This window comes from Botrytis byssoidea, assembly GCF_014898295.1.
Source record: "Botrytis byssoidea strain MUCL 94 chromosome Unknown BBYS_003, whole genome shotgun sequence".
Taxonomy (NCBI): Eukaryota; Fungi; Ascomycota; class Leotiomycetes; order Helotiales; family Sclerotiniaceae; genus Botrytis; species Botrytis byssoidea.
Genome location: NW_024065844.1, coordinates 685,975 through 701,107, shown reverse-complemented (window position 1 = coordinate 701,107; position 15,133 = coordinate 685,975). Strand labels below are relative to the sequence as shown.

The window sequence follows — 15,133 nt, the reverse complement described above, 5'->3', positions numbered from 1 at the left end:
GTTGTAGTTAAATGAAAGAAGATATGAGTTTCGGTGAAGGAAGAAGAGTGTTTTGATAGACGAGTTTCTTATATGTCGTTTAGTTTACACTTTGACGTTTTGAGTGTATGTATGAAGAGAGAGAGAGAGAGGTAGGTAGATAGATGTATTTGTTTCTTGATTGAAAACTTGATAGAGAAGAGATATTTTCCAGAAAATGAAGAGGGCTTTTAATTGTCTTTGTACTTGGGCTGTAAAAGAACTGGAGCTTTGATAATGTGTAATCTGTATCTAGTGGTTTCCGGACATTAAAAGTGGTGGTCCCGGCCTGGCAAGGGTCATATTGACTTGTTTGCGTGGAGGCGAATGATGGCGCAGCGGCGCAGCAGCAAAACAAAGTTTTAGTGTGGATTAGCAGGTTTTTACTTGCGTAGTACCGGCAGGTGATGATTACTATCTGGCTCGCTGGATAGATACGGAGTAGAGGAAGGAGTACGAGGGTACGAAGGTACGAAATTCACACGAGAAAGCCATGAGCAATGAGCAATGTCTTGTCTATGCACCACCTGCATGTAACCATGTTTCTTATCAAAGTTGTAAGTTGTCTTGTCGTTTGTTGTCTCTGATACAGATACATACACACAAGAGAAAATAGAATAAGCGGTTCAATTCACCTCTACAAACCAATAATCTTTATCAATTCAATCACGATGGCATTACTCAAGACTTTCTTATTCCAGCTTTCCCAGCCACTTGATCCGAGTCTGATTTTGATATCTCATACGGAATACTCATTAAGCGCTTCCATCAACGCGTCCGACGCAACTACGAAACATCCTCACCAATTTAGCCAAGTCTCCAGAATTTCATCCGTGTTTCTTCCTTCGTCTGCAATGGGAGAAGGAGGTGAAGAATAGACCCTTGAGAAAGCGGAACCTACGGCAGAGAGATTGTCAAATAATTCCAAGACTTATTACAATGTGTCATATTCATGGTTGTGTTATGTTATATTTTGTTATGTATGTTTTTACACAGGTGCATACATACATACGAGATATCTAGGAAGTTTCTAGGTCGCTTGGATGTCACGGCTATGTAATGCTACGTGATAGTGATAGTGATTCAGAAATTACTTGGAGAGTAATTAACCTACAGTACCAGATATCTATCATCCTCTACAGTTATTTGCTACATGATGAATTTGCTACACGATGGATGATCGACCATGGATCAATACTCGAATGCTCAAATGCTGAGCCTCAACATTGCGCAAATGGAAGAATGGGAATGGGGAAGAATGATTTACCCAAAGAAGTAACCCTTCCATACTCATCCATGCCATCAATGCCAGGAGATACCAAACCCACTGAAACTACCAAACAAGTTACAACTTACAGCCCTCACGGAAAGCTTAGATCTACTTGTTGTCCATGTCTTAAGATTGTTTTGATTTCTATATTGTGGGGTCTTAGTCGTGTCCTTCTTGGGATCTTCGAGTACGAAGGACTTCATACCATGGCGACCTGTTAAACCTAGGAAGTATTAGAACACTGCCTTCGCATGTTCTCCCTAGTGGCTCTTGCGTACTCTGTACACGAAATTCGAATCTTCAATAGAAAACGGTTCCACTTCGTCGCCCACAACTTAACCGCCTAGATCCCATTCATCATCTTGTAGATGGCCCAACGACAAAGCCCAGATTGGCGACGGGGATTAGATTGAAGCATGTACGAGATTGTGACTTGTGAGATTGGTCCTCGATTGCCCAGCTCGCCCAGTCTGTATCCCTTCCTAGAGTTTCGTCTTCATGTCTCTCGTTGAGGGCGCAGCGATAATTCCTCCATAATATAAGCTTTTAGTTTATTGGTCCACTGATCATATCATCATGACAGTCAAAGACTGACTTGAATCCTGTCATTAAGGTTACAAATGTAGAGAGTTTCACCTGTCTACTCCAATCAAGTTCGAAATGAATCGCAGGTTAGAATCACGTAGGCCTCTTTGCAACAAACATCCCCCAACATCCATCCGTCCCCCCTCTAGATAATACTCAGCCTTCTTCTTACGCACCCGCTTGCAGACGAGAAATGACAAAGAATCATATAGCCGTCATGGGAAATTTCCAAGACCATAAGACCGTTTTCAGTATTTCAGCAGGTCTCTCGAGGCGTAGTTAACTGTTAGTATTTACACATCATCGTATAATATTCTCAATAGTCAGTCTTTTCTTTCGTACCATTGCCACAAGGTCTTGTCCGAGGTGATCTCACGTTCTGGCCCTTTTACCTTCTACACAGCCTCCTATCCACATTTTGGCGTACGACCGCTTGTTTGTAAGATGAGATTATGTAATCAACATTCAATATTCTAACAAGGCTCGGCTAAACTCTTTTGCCATTTCTCCGAGACAAGGGATGGATGTTCCTTCAGCCTCTATCAACCGCAGTATCTTTCGTATTGTCATTGCAGAACCTAAATTTCATAACCAGATACTTCAGCCTTGCAGAATACCCACAGTCATTTCAAATTCATTATCACCCGTGGCTCAGACTATTCAGGAAATTCTTTGGAGTGAGAATTGAGTTCAGCCTAAGGGGTTAGGTTGTCTATCCTCGCGTTCTCCGGATTTCAGTCCACCGCAAGGCCCGCCCAAGCAATTCGCCCATCAGCAAATTTCTTTGTCAAGTCGCCCAATATGGATTACGATCCTATGGTAATGGACCAAGAGTCCTCAGGACCTCAAGTCAAGATCACAGAGGTAAATTCCACATTGCTATAGCTGAATTTAATGCTTTGGAAGCTCATGCGCATTGTGTCATAGGCTGGTTCACATCACGTCGACTTTGAATTATCCAACGTAGACCTCTCCTTTGCAAACTCGCTCCGCCGAACCATTCTCTCAGAAGTCCCAACAATCGCTATCGATCGAGTCCAAATCGAAGCCAATACATCAGTCCTAGCAGATGAATTCATCGCGCATCGACTTGGTCTTATCCCACTAAACTCGAAGAATTGTGATGATGTTATCTATACGAGAGATTGCGATTGCGATGGAAACTGCGAACTCTGCAGTGTTACACTTACCCTCCACGCAAGATGTACGGGTGATGAAATCATGAAAGTCTATGCGCGCGATTTGGTGGTTGATCCTCAACGTGCCAACAAATGGGTTGGAAATCCTGTCATCACTGATCCAGATGGACTTGGACCAGTCATTGCCAAATTGAGAAAGGGACAAGAGATACGCATGAAATGTATAGCCTTGAAGGGTATTGCAAAGGAACATGCGAAATGGGCACCTACAGCTGCTGTCGGCTTCGAATATGATCCACACAACAAATTGAAGCATATCGATTTGTGGTATGAACATGATGCTGCAAAGGAATGGTATGTAATTGATCCTTTAGTGGGACCAAGAAATTATGCTTACTTAGCCACCACAGGCCCAAGAGTAAATATGCGGATTGGGAAGAGCCAGCCCAAGAAGGCGCTCCCTTTGATTACGATGCCGTTCCAAATAACTTTTACTTTGAAGTCGAATCAATTGGCAACCTAGAGCCCGATGCAATTATTCAGCAAGGCATCAAAGTCATGCAACAGAAGTTGGCTGCAGTCCTTCAGGATCTTACCGAGGGAGATGGCCAGGCTAATGGTGGTGGATATGATGCGCCTCAGAGTCCAGACGTTGGTATGAATGGCCATGGTTGGCAAGACCCGGGCTATGCTACGCCATATGGTGGGGGTAATGCTTGGGGTGGTGCGGGTGGTGCAGCTACTCCTTATGGTGCTACTCCATATGGCCAAAATGGTCAAAGTGGATGGTAAAGGGTATCCGTTCATGGTTGACGAAAGGGTATTAGAAGTCTGTCATGAAGAAATGAGTCTCCGGTTTACTTTTCATGACGATGAACATAATTGGGCTCTCTCCACCTTCTTCGTTTTTGAAGAGATATGTCTTTTGATTCTCGAACCAGAGCAAGCGACATATATCGATGACATTTGATTCAGTTTGACCCAAGGAAGATCAAAGAAAAGTGTTCCTTACACTAGGTTGGCAACGACCAGGGAAATATCAAAGCAAAAAAAAAAGCAAAAACAAGAGAACTACACACAAAATAAGATAAAATGTACAATCAATAACTGCATAACGTGGAGGTGGATGGGCATTATCTGGGTCGGATTGGCGTTTACAGGACGTTTTCCTAAGATTCTACAGTATCTAAATGGATAGGAAAGGATTGCAATGATCAATCAATACATACATACAAACTATTTAGACCCTTATCAATGAATGAATTCCACGAACCTGTGCTATTTTCCTCTTCTTTTCCTTTTGGTTTGTGCTGCACGTTGGATAGGGTTAGAGAGAGATTCTCTTCTTTACCAATGGATGGATGAGTGCTAATATGTGGTCATTGAATGAATGGTATCGTCTAGATGAAAATTCTTCTCATCGAAGTAAACTGTAAGTAATCACGATATTTACTTTGAGTTTCTCATACTCTCCCTCTTCCTCATACTCTCTCTCCTTTTCCTTTTCCTTTTCCTTTTCTTCTCTTACATCCATCTTATATCGTATATCTTGTACCCCCCCTATTTCTATTCTTTTCGGGGGTTGTTTTTGTTTTTGTCTGCTATTTATATATTCGTTTCATTCGGTTTATTCGATTCATTTGTTGAATTTGTTAGTTAAAGTTGTTTCATTCATTGCTCATCTTCTCTCTCATCTTTTCTCTCTCGGCGGTTCTTCTCCCTCTATACTTTTTTTTTTTTTTTCCAAGAAGAGAAGAGTTGGGTAGGATGGGAGTAGAAGAGTAGGAATTGAGTAGAGTAGAGTAGGATGAATTGAATAGAAGAGTAGAAATAAAAGAATAGAAATAGAAAAGGAGGGTAGAGCAAAACAGAGCAGAGCAGAGAAAACTATAAAAGAGAGAAGAAAACGAAAAGAAAAGAAGGAAAAAAGGAAATAGAAAAGAAATAAAGGAGACAGGAGTTAATGTTCTTTAGTTTTATAAATATAGTATGAAATCTGTAATATTGTTATATTGTTATACTCTCCTACTCTCCTACTTACTATACACATCTATATAGTATTTATCATCATCACTATCACAAGTCCAATTGCAATCGCAAGTCCAACTAAAAGTCTAATCACAAGTTCAAGTCCAAATCCAAGTTCAAGTCCAAGTCCAAATCCAAGTCTAATCATAAGTCCAACTCCAAATACAATTCCCCAAGTAAAGTAATCCTATCCCTTCATACCATATACATTTTCACAAACATATATATATATATACACCTAGGTATCTACCTACCGACCTACCTACCCATCTATCTACATACCTACCCACTTACCTCCAAATACAAACAAACCCACACACCCATCTCAATCCTCACGCATTCCAACATTCTCGATTACAAATATGTATTCCTATCTCCAAGCTCCAAACATACATTCCCACCATTGACCAGTGACCAGTAACCAAGAACTACTGACTAGCCACAATTCTGCTCACAAACTCTAGGCTCCATAATCCTCCCAACAGAAATCACAACTCCGGGATTTAGACATCAATTTTCATATTCACATTGCACAATGATAAAAATCTGCTCAACCAACAAATCAATTCATTCATTCACCCCCTTTCTCTCTCCCACTCCTATTCCCCCACCCTTCTTTTCAACACCATCATCTAATAGAAAAAAAAAGAATAACTAAAAAAATAAGTAGAGAAGTAGACATAATAAATGAGCATAGTAACGCTATATGCTGGTATTTATATATACCAAACCATAAGCCAACCGCCCTCTTTGTACCCAAGAATCCCAGGAACCGAAGACGCCATGTCTGATTTCGTTCCATTGAACCTATATCAAGACCCCCATATAATCAATCCAAAACACCATGTAATGTATATAATGCATAATGAATGTATGCCATGCACTTTCCCATATCCAAAATTAAACTACAAACTCTTTCAAATCAACCATACCTAACACTTGGTTGCCATCCAGGTGGTTCCTGTATCCACCTTCCATCTACCCAAGTACCTCCACTAGGAGCCGCCGCTCCTCTCCCTCCTCTGGGACCGTTCAGAGGAGCTTGCCACATATTCGGTCCTTGTGGCCAACCTTGCGGGTTATTGATTGCTCTTTCTTTTGCTAATCTAATTGCCTTTCTTCTTCTCATCCTGCCTATACAGCAACTGAGTATTGCAAATATGACCAAAGCGCCAACTGCAGAAGCGATACCTATCACGAGATTTTTATGTTCTTGTATCCAGGAAGTGATCTCTTTGCCAACTGACGAACCCTTGCAATCACCATTGGAACATTTACCACCACCTTGACAAGATGTTCCGTCGAGGAAGTTTTGCTGCATGGAGTAGCAAACGTTCGAGCCGAATTCAGGGGAAGCACAGGAAATTTGACAACCAGAGGAGGAACAGGCATATGTATCGTTACCTGTGGTGTATGATCCCATAATGGTTTTGCATTGAAGATCACGCGAAGTACATTGACCTGAAGCACAGGACAAAGAGGAAGAATTGCCACAAGAAGTTCCTGTTACAAATTAGTATAAATTTTGGAGAATGAGGATATTACGAGATCTTACCATCAGGAGCTGTGGCATCTTCAGGACAAGTAGCAGCAGTTCCGCTGCAAACTTCTTGTGGATCACAGACACCCGTACTAGAACGGCACACTGTACCATTGGATGCAAACTGACAAGTCGATGTACAACAGTCCTCATTGCTAGGATCACAAACCGAATTTGTCGTAAATTTGCAAGTGGTTGGGTCACAACAACTATTGCTCCCACACCCACTAGTTCCACCACAATCACAATCTTCGCCTGATTCCACAATTCCATTACCGCATTGACTTGCGGTAATTATAGTGATATCCTTATTTGCAGTCAAACAACTGGTTTTGACACCATTTCTACCGATAGCCGAACAAATGTTTCCAATACTACAAGGTGAAAATTGGGTGATGCCACTTGAAGTGCTGGGATTCATGATGTATGCTCCCGCGGCATCACAAGTTGAGCTACTGAGGGGACAACATTGTTGTGCTGCGACTGTTTGACCATCATTACACGTTGACGATGTACAATCATGGACAGCTCCAAATGTATGCCCAGTCTCATGAGCAAGAACCTGCCATTCGGTACTGGTTCTAACCACTACATTGGCACCACTGACAGTTTCATTACCAGATGATGTTGAGGCTACCTGTGCGTCCGTGACACAGGCTTGACCAAGCCAAGCTAAACCGACAGCCTAAAAGGAGATTAGCAAATGATCAATGTGTCTCATTCATCTTTTCCGTAAATATTCCGTCATCAAATAACAGTCTAGTGAAAGAAACATGAAAACTTACACTTCCAGTACCACAAGTACTAAGCAAAGTCCAATAAGCATTAGTGTCCTGGCGCTCACCTCTCCACGCAGAAAATAAATTCAATCGATCTTGAATCGTAACACTATCACTACATCCCACATTCCAGGGAGCCGAAGAGGATGCAGTAGCGGGACAAGCAGCGTCACTGATGGTAAGATTTTGCAAACCCAGAGTAATGTTGAAACTATCCTCATACTGTACCGAAGCAGAGTTGAGGACCTGAATGACGTTTTCTCGGGCCGTTTCGGTAGAATTGAAAGCGGCTGTGTACGTACAGTCTGTAGCTATTCCCACGAGGGCGACTTTTCGAGTAGAAGGACATCCGGCTGTTGATCCAATAGTGGTAGCAAGGTTAACTCCTGCGGAATTTCCACCGGATTGTGTATCAAGTTGTCTTCCGAATATGGCTCGAGTCGAAATTGATCCCCAGAATCCCTCTTCTCTTCTCGCCATCGGCTCGTAGTTGTTGATTGGGTTATTCATCGTGTTGAAGTTAAGTCCATCTGCTGAACATGATGGACTCTCTCGTGCGCTTCTTCTCAAATCCGGGTGCATGAGTCCTTCGTTATCTTCGGTATAACCAGTTCCAATATCAGAATCCCTCCACACCACCATATATTCTTTCCCTTCTTCCGGTAGCGATGGATCCAATGCATGCCTCGTAGACATAAAGCTCGTCTTCGTCTGGATATGGTGATGATCTCCATCCAATCTAAATGCGCCTTCGAATAGAGGTTCATCGCCATCCTTCTTCACTATTATCCTCGCCCATCCCACATTCGTCCAATCCGCACCATGATAATGCTGTAGCCATGTCGACCCCTTGAATACCCGATGCGCCGACCTGTCGATAGTTTCTGAAGTCCTTATAGTTCCATCGGCAGCTAAATGTGTAATCGTGGCTCCATCCGCAATAACATCGTGATTGGGTTGCAGCGATAGCTTTACTCGTTGTTGTCCTCCATGCAATCCAAACTCGACATCAAAACTCGACAAGGCGTGGACTCGATGCGACGGAGTCCTAATGGTTGGAGCCTCGACCTTTGATATATATGTTAAAGGGTTTCTTTCGTTAGAGTGTGCTTTAAGGTTAATTCATTAGCTTTTGATAATCTCCAGATTTTAAGGCTGTTGGCTCGTCGGGAGAAGTTGCCATATTTTTGTTTGGATTTAAGATTCCAACTGATATCTACATGTGAGAGATTTGACATACCATTTATTGAATTTGAAAATAAAGCCGTCAGTACGACAATACTCCTCAATATGTACATGATCTATAGTTGTGTACAATTGTTGATCTGTTTGTCCTCACAATCTTTCGTTGCAATGGACTGGGGCACAGCCTGATGAGCACCACCAGCTCCTCTCGTATCGCAAAGCACCGAAGTTAAAGAATGTTGTACCCTTTGATTATCTCATGCGTAACTCGTAGTTGTGGAAAGTCTCGGAAATGTCCCAAGTATTATATTCTTCTTCTTTATCGTGAACAGGGTTTAAACAAAAAAGAGCGACTCGAATTATGATCGTATAATAAGTTTAAAGAACGAGGCGGCGGTGTTGATGTGATGAGGTTTTGGTAGGAATCGCGTGGATGGAAATTGAATGGAAATTTGAATGTTTGTAAGTAGAAAAAGTTAATGAGAGGCTAAACTGGTAGACGGACGTTTGGACTGATCTACTCTGTCAGATTGTAATAGATTGGTAGGTAGGTAGATAGATAGATAGGTAGGTAGTAGGTAGGATTCAATACAATCCTTCTCGTAGGATAAATTGTAAATGATAATAAATACTCTCCTTCCCTTTCTTATTGTTGATTGTATTAATTAATCGATGGATTGAGACGAAAGGACCATTCAAATATCGTTTCAGCCCCCTCAAATACTCGAAAATACACAAACAAAAAGACTTATCCTTCTCGTCTTGCCTTCTCTCGTTGTCGTGTTGTATATTGAATGAAATGTATTATAACAATCTCGTAACTCGAGTTTCCGGTATCCAATTCGACTCTGCAAGTGTTTGAGTGAGAGTGATTGTTGGTTCTAAGTACTGGTTGACCGTCCTTGTCGTTGGGGAAAACTTAATACAATGAATGAATGGAATCACACCGTGGCTGAGCTTTTATTTACATATGGATATGGACATTTAGGATACTGGAAGACCGGCAAACGCAAACTAATACGATTGATACGAGACGAGACGAGACGATGCAGAAGAAAAGAATAATGAATTAAGGAAATAAAATGTCTTGGGATGCAGCCAAATTTGAACCTAATTTCTCTTGGCTTAATATCATTATTATCAATTCATCATCAATCAATCAGTTCATCCATTATAATCTTCTGCTGCTTCTTCTTCTTCTTCTTCTTCTTCTTCTTCTTCTTTTGGCCCTACAGTTTGTCTTTCCGAAGCTTTCTTCTCTAAACCCGAAATCTTCGACCGATGGATGAACTTTATTCTTTTCTATCGGCATTCTGGGAGTTCTAGATGGTGGCACTACATACCAACCATGTGGCGGAGTAATGCACCTCTTCTGACCTCTTTCCGACCTTGACCTTGACCTTGACTCGAATCAAAGAAAACCGTTCTCTTGTATGGTAATTCGTTGCCCCTCCCCTCCCCTCCCCTCTCCTCTCCTACATTCTTTCAAGAAGGATTCAAACGAACCTGGGGTAACCTATAACATCGCTTCACGACCAATAATCCCAGCATCATCATCCCAATCCATCCATCTCCGTCTTCCTCTCAACCAATAACGTTCCTGCATATGATCAAAAGGTAGGACTCGGAAGAAGATGAGATGACATGAAACAAACAAACCGGGACTAATGAAGATCCATACATGGGATTTTCAAGGCGATCAACTCGGAGTTCATTCATCTACTCTGTACCTAGTCCCGCAAAGGTACCCATCATGATTTGCCAGCTGTCAAATCTACATAGAACTATACTCATTACGATCAATATCAATATGACATTCCTGGCGATCACAATAACGTGCCACTCTTTATTGAACTGGGAATGTATCTGCTACAATAGATTTGCTGGGAATGGCTGACAAGACGAGTTGAATGAAAGACATAAGCTCTAAATCGACATATATACATACATACATACCGGCCGAACAAACTACCCAGCTCCCATCCCCCCAAACACAAAATCATCAAATCATCAAACTATCTACCCATCTAAACTCCCGTTCCCTATCTCCCATTCCCATCCCCTACTCCCCCATATCACACCATCCAAACCTCACTCCCCTCACCCATCCACATCCACATCCACATCCACGCAATCTCCTCCGCCATATGAATCACCACCACCACCAGTTTGAGGCTATGCTATGCTATGCCATGCCACACTATACCACACTATACTACACTATCCACGAAACCCATATCTCCTCCTCTCCGAACCTATCCCGATTCCCGACGATCCCGTAGCACACACGTTTCTCCTCGCACGTCTCGCATCCCACCCAAAACAGCCCCAATAAGTGACGAGTCCAACATCCCCTCCCCCCTAACCCAACGATACCTACTACCAAGATAAGAAACCCATCGCGCCATTGCGCCATCGTTCTCACACGGTACATACCCATTACAAACCTTCCCCCTCATCCCCCACCAACCATCATACCATCATACCAAGACACCAGCCCTCCCATCGTTCATCTACATCCACAATCCATCCACAATCCATCCCCAACACATTCATCATCTTCAGCTTCTCCAAAGAGGCTGTGCAACACCTTAACAAAGAAGATAGGAGGTACACGTCCCAACCCATCAAATCATCGCCAGCCAAGCCCCTCAGAGTGGACACGCCAAGTTCACCATGCCAAGTCCCCTTTGGTTTCGGCAAATTTGTTCCGGCCGCAGTTGATCAACTCTTACCAATCCATCTCACCTCATCTCCATTCTCGAATCTCGAATCTCAAAAGCCGATTCGGATTTCATGTCATACATGTTACAGATTATATAGAATATAGATGTAAGCACTTCGAGTAAGCAAAGCATAGAAGAGTATTAATGGAACTATCATATGAAAGATTCTTGATTCATCATACTCAGCTAAATACCAATCAAATAAAAGCAACCTAACCCCCTGATATTCCCTCAAGACCAACCGAAACCGAACTTCATCACGAGTCCTCCAATATTGCTAACAGACTTCTTCGAGTCAAGTCCAATGACTGTAAGGAAAAATAAACTAGCATGACATAATCTGCATGCATTAAAAGCAATAAACAATATAAAACTCCTCTCTCCCATCATTAGAATACCCAATGTATCTCTTTTCATTACTCTACTTCTTTCTTGCGCTGTGAACTGTATCGATGATTTTCTCGACCACACTTGGATCGGAGAGCTACATATCGATGTTAGCGCTGGTAATTTTCATCAAAGGGGAAAATGACAAACATACCGTAGAAATATCACCCAATTGATCTTCTTCACCCGCTAGAATCTTTCTCAAAATTCTGCGCATAATCTTACCACTTCTAGTCTTTGGCAAATCTGGAACAACAAATACTGCCTTTGGAGCAGCGAATGGACCGATACTCTTTCGGACTTGTAAGATGAGATCCTTCTTCAATTGATCATCGACCTCATGACCGTCCTTAATAGCGACGAAAGCGTTGACTGCTTGTCCGGTAAGCTCATCGTTGATACCAACGACGGCAGCTTCAGCAACGGCATGGTGTTCAATCAAAGCAGCTTCGATTTCAGCAGTAGAGAGACGGTGACCGCTGACATTGACAACATCGTCAACACGGCCTCGAATCCAGTAGTAACCTTCATGGTCACGTCCTGCTCCATCACCGGTGAACTGTTCATGTTAGTAAGTTGCAAAGAAGAATTGGAGAATGAAACCTACGTAGTATCCCTTGTAGACGTTCAAATAGGTGTCCATATATCTCTTGTGTGCACCCCAAACGGTACGAGCCATACTGGGCCATGGTTGCTTGAAAGCCAATACACCCTCGACATCATTTCCGTGAATTTCTTCTCCGGAGACAGGGTCGATAATCGCAGGCTCGATACCAAAAAATGGAAGTGAGGCACTGCCAGGCTTGGTAGGAGTGACACCTGCGAGAGGAGTAATAACATGTGAACCGGTCTCAGTTTGCCAGTAAGTCTACAATTATGTCAGTATTAATTTCAATGACCAGGTCAAGATGGTCTTACGTCAACAACGTGAGCTTCTTCCTTTCCAACAATCTCGAAATACCATTTCCAGACCTCGGCAGCAATTGGTTCACCAACTGATCCCAATACTCTCAAGTGCTTCATCTGTGCCTTGACATGTTGGTCACCGGCGCGCTTCAATAGTCTGAGCGCTGTAGGCGCAACATAAAATTGTGTGACTTCGTGCTTTTCAATGACATCCCAGTACCTGGAGAAGTCTGGATATGCTGGAGTTCCTTCGAACACAACAGTCGCAACGCCAAGAAGAAGAGGGGCGTAAACTACATATGTATGACCAGTAATCCATCCGACATCACCACCACAGAAGAATTTATCTGAGTCGTGAATATCGAAAACATACTTTCCAGTAGCTGCCGCACCTAAAAGATACCCAGCTGTTGAGTGCATAACACCCTTTGGTTTTCCAGTTGATCCAGAAGTGTAAAGTAAGAACAATGGATCCTCGGAGTTCATTGGCTCTGGAGCGATGTAAGATGGCCATTTCTCGACCTCCTCATGCCACCACCAATCACGCCCTTTGGTCATTGGAACATCCGCACCGGTACGTCTGTAAACCAAGCAGTGTGTGACATCAGGACATTGTTTCAGTGCATCATCCACAATCTTCTTTGTGCCAATGAGTTTTCCACCACGCTTTCCTTCATCGGAAGTAATGACAACTTTCGATTGAGCATCAATGACTCTATCCCTGAGAGAATCGGATGAGAAACCAGCAAAGACTACAGAGTGAACTGCACCGATACGCGAACAAGCCAAGAACGCAATAACAGCTTCTGGAATCATAGGCAAATAAATCGCAACAGTATCTCCCTTCTTGACACCCATTTGTTTGAGAACATACGCGGTTTTGCAAACTTCTCGCAGAAGTTCAGCATATGTAAGGGTGCGACCATCGCCAGCCTCATCGGCCTCGTAGATGATAGCTGGCTTGTCTGGGTTCTTGATCGCATGACGATCAACACAATTGTATGAAGCATTTAGTTGACCCTCCAAAAACCAAGCATTATCACCGCCAACGAACGATCCGCTGTGCACAGTCTCGAAATCTTTTTGCCATGTAAGAAGTTCACGGGCCATTCTGCCCCAGAACTTATTGGGCTCTTTAATCGATTCATCGTACAGTTTCTTGTATTCGTCGAGTCCTGTTGCTATCAGTTTCCACGATTTCTGCCAAAAGGGAGGGAATTATGAATCTTACCGCTTAAATGGGGTTTGCTTGGATGCTCTACATAAAATTGTTAGTATTTTGCAATGATCAACCGGCATGCGACCTCTCGTGGGTCTGAGGATGGAGAGCTTACTGTCAAACATCTTTTGCGGGGGATCTTTAGGATGATGGGTCAGTAACTGCATGTTTGGCACGGATAGCTTGGGGTTTTGACTCACGGAAAGTGTCGACATCATGAGCTTCTGCTACTACTGGAGTAGATGGCTTTACCTTTCCTTCAGACATCGCTATATTTCTGATATCGTGGTATTGTGAATTGATTGAGATGTGAAAGATGGAGTGAAGGTCTACGCCGCGAGCTTGGTATTTACGAGCTTGGGATTTTACTTAGTGTCACCGCAATGCGGGGTCGTGGAAGTATAGTGTCTCTCCTTTCTTTGTGCGCCAATAGTCGGTGACGAAATTCAAATACGTGATCAGTCGGAATGCGTAAGGTTTAATGCTTGAGGAGAGTGAATAAGAAGAAGATTCAATCAAGTGAGATTACAATAATGAAGAAGAAGAAGTATAAAGAAGATAATGAAAATGAAAATGGAAGAAAATGGGAAAGGAATCAGCTGGGTCTTTAGCTGTAGTAGAATTCGGAGCAATGGACTTTGTGTCGCTACAACATGCAACACCCAAGGTAGTTGGTGTTGGTTTACCCCGGTTAATGAATTTATGTCCTGGTATACTGTTCCCTTTTTCCTTACTTTTGATTGGTTTCTTCATGCCCTTTATTACGATATACCTAATCCTTATTATCTCTTAACAAGTTACAACTCCTTTCCACCGAGTCGCTAGCCTACTATGTGCGAAGCGAATATACTCCGGCGGCTCCCAATACCAATTTCGAACTAATTCAAATAACATTTTCTCGGGATTCCCTCCCCTTTGCAAGGCATGGCTTGCTAGGGATGTGTGTGGGGTTAAGTGCATAAGCTTCGCATTTGTTGTAGGGAAAGAATTCAAAGAATTGCAGATCTTGTGACAATTATGGCTGCTCAGTGTCTATTTTCATCGCTCGGGGTTGTGGACGAGAAGGAGTTGATGCTTCTAGAGTGCTCCTAATACAATATTTCCTCTTATTTGAAATCCTTCGCTATCTCTACCTTGAGGAGACTCATCTTCGTTCTAGCATGTCAGATAGATTTCATTGTTCCTGGTGCCATCGAATATCGAACATCGAACATCAATCCCCACATAATCCTTCTTACTCAGGTCTATTATACCGGCCTCATGTCTCCAGTATCCAATTAGATTGAATTGAAAACGATATCCGTGTTGCCGCAATTCCCAACGGAAAGGAAATTCCACTTATCACCAGCTT

The 15,133-nt window shown here is 42.7% G+C and overlaps 4 protein-coding genes across 4 annotated transcripts; 1 reads left to right on the top strand and 3 right to left on the bottom strand.

The window, feature by feature from the left end:
- Positions 1-2,385: 2,385 nt before the first annotated feature.
- EAE97_001662 (uncharacterized protein) lies at positions 2,386-4,290 on the top strand. The gene is made up of 3 exons (XM_038872173.1): positions 2,386-2,737; positions 2,801-3,366; positions 3,423-4,290. The coding sequence occupies exons 1-3, from the start codon at positions 2,675-2,677 to the stop codon at positions 3,802-3,804; spliced, it is 1,011 nt and encodes a 336-aa protein (XP_038736731.1). The 5' UTR covers positions 2,386-2,674; the 3' UTR covers positions 3,805-4,290.
- Positions 4,291-5,962: 1,672 nt separating this feature from the next.
- Positions 5,963-8,657, bottom strand: EAE97_001661 (uncharacterized protein; the record flags this gene model as incomplete). The annotated part of the gene is made up of 4 exons (XM_038872172.1): positions 5,963-6,543; positions 6,596-7,265; positions 7,366-8,468; positions 8,600-8,657. 4 exons carry the CDS (start codon positions 8,655-8,657, stop codon positions 5,963-5,965), a joined length of 2,412 nt encoding a protein of 803 aa, XP_038736730.1.
- A 1,051-nt stretch (positions 8,658-9,708) lies between these two features.
- On the bottom strand, positions 9,709-10,150 carry EAE97_001660 (uncharacterized protein; the record flags this gene model as incomplete). The annotated part of the gene is made up of 3 exons (XM_038872171.1): positions 9,709-9,773; positions 9,888-10,019; positions 10,078-10,150. 3 exons carry the CDS (start codon positions 10,148-10,150, stop codon positions 9,709-9,711), a joined length of 270 nt encoding a protein of 89 aa, XP_038736729.1.
- A 1,227-nt stretch (positions 10,151-11,377) lies between these two features.
- EAE97_001659 (uncharacterized protein) lies at positions 11,378-14,049 on the bottom strand (the record flags this gene model as incomplete). Its single annotated transcript, XM_038872170.1, has 7 exons — positions 11,378-11,754; positions 11,812-12,216; positions 12,265-12,525; positions 12,576-13,738; positions 13,795-13,821; positions 13,898-13,921; positions 13,983-14,049. 7 exons carry the CDS (start codon positions 14,047-14,049, stop codon positions 11,692-11,694), a joined length of 2,010 nt encoding a protein of 669 aa, XP_038736728.1. The 3' UTR covers positions 11,378-11,691.
- Between the last annotated feature and the right edge of the window lie 1,084 nt (positions 14,050-15,133).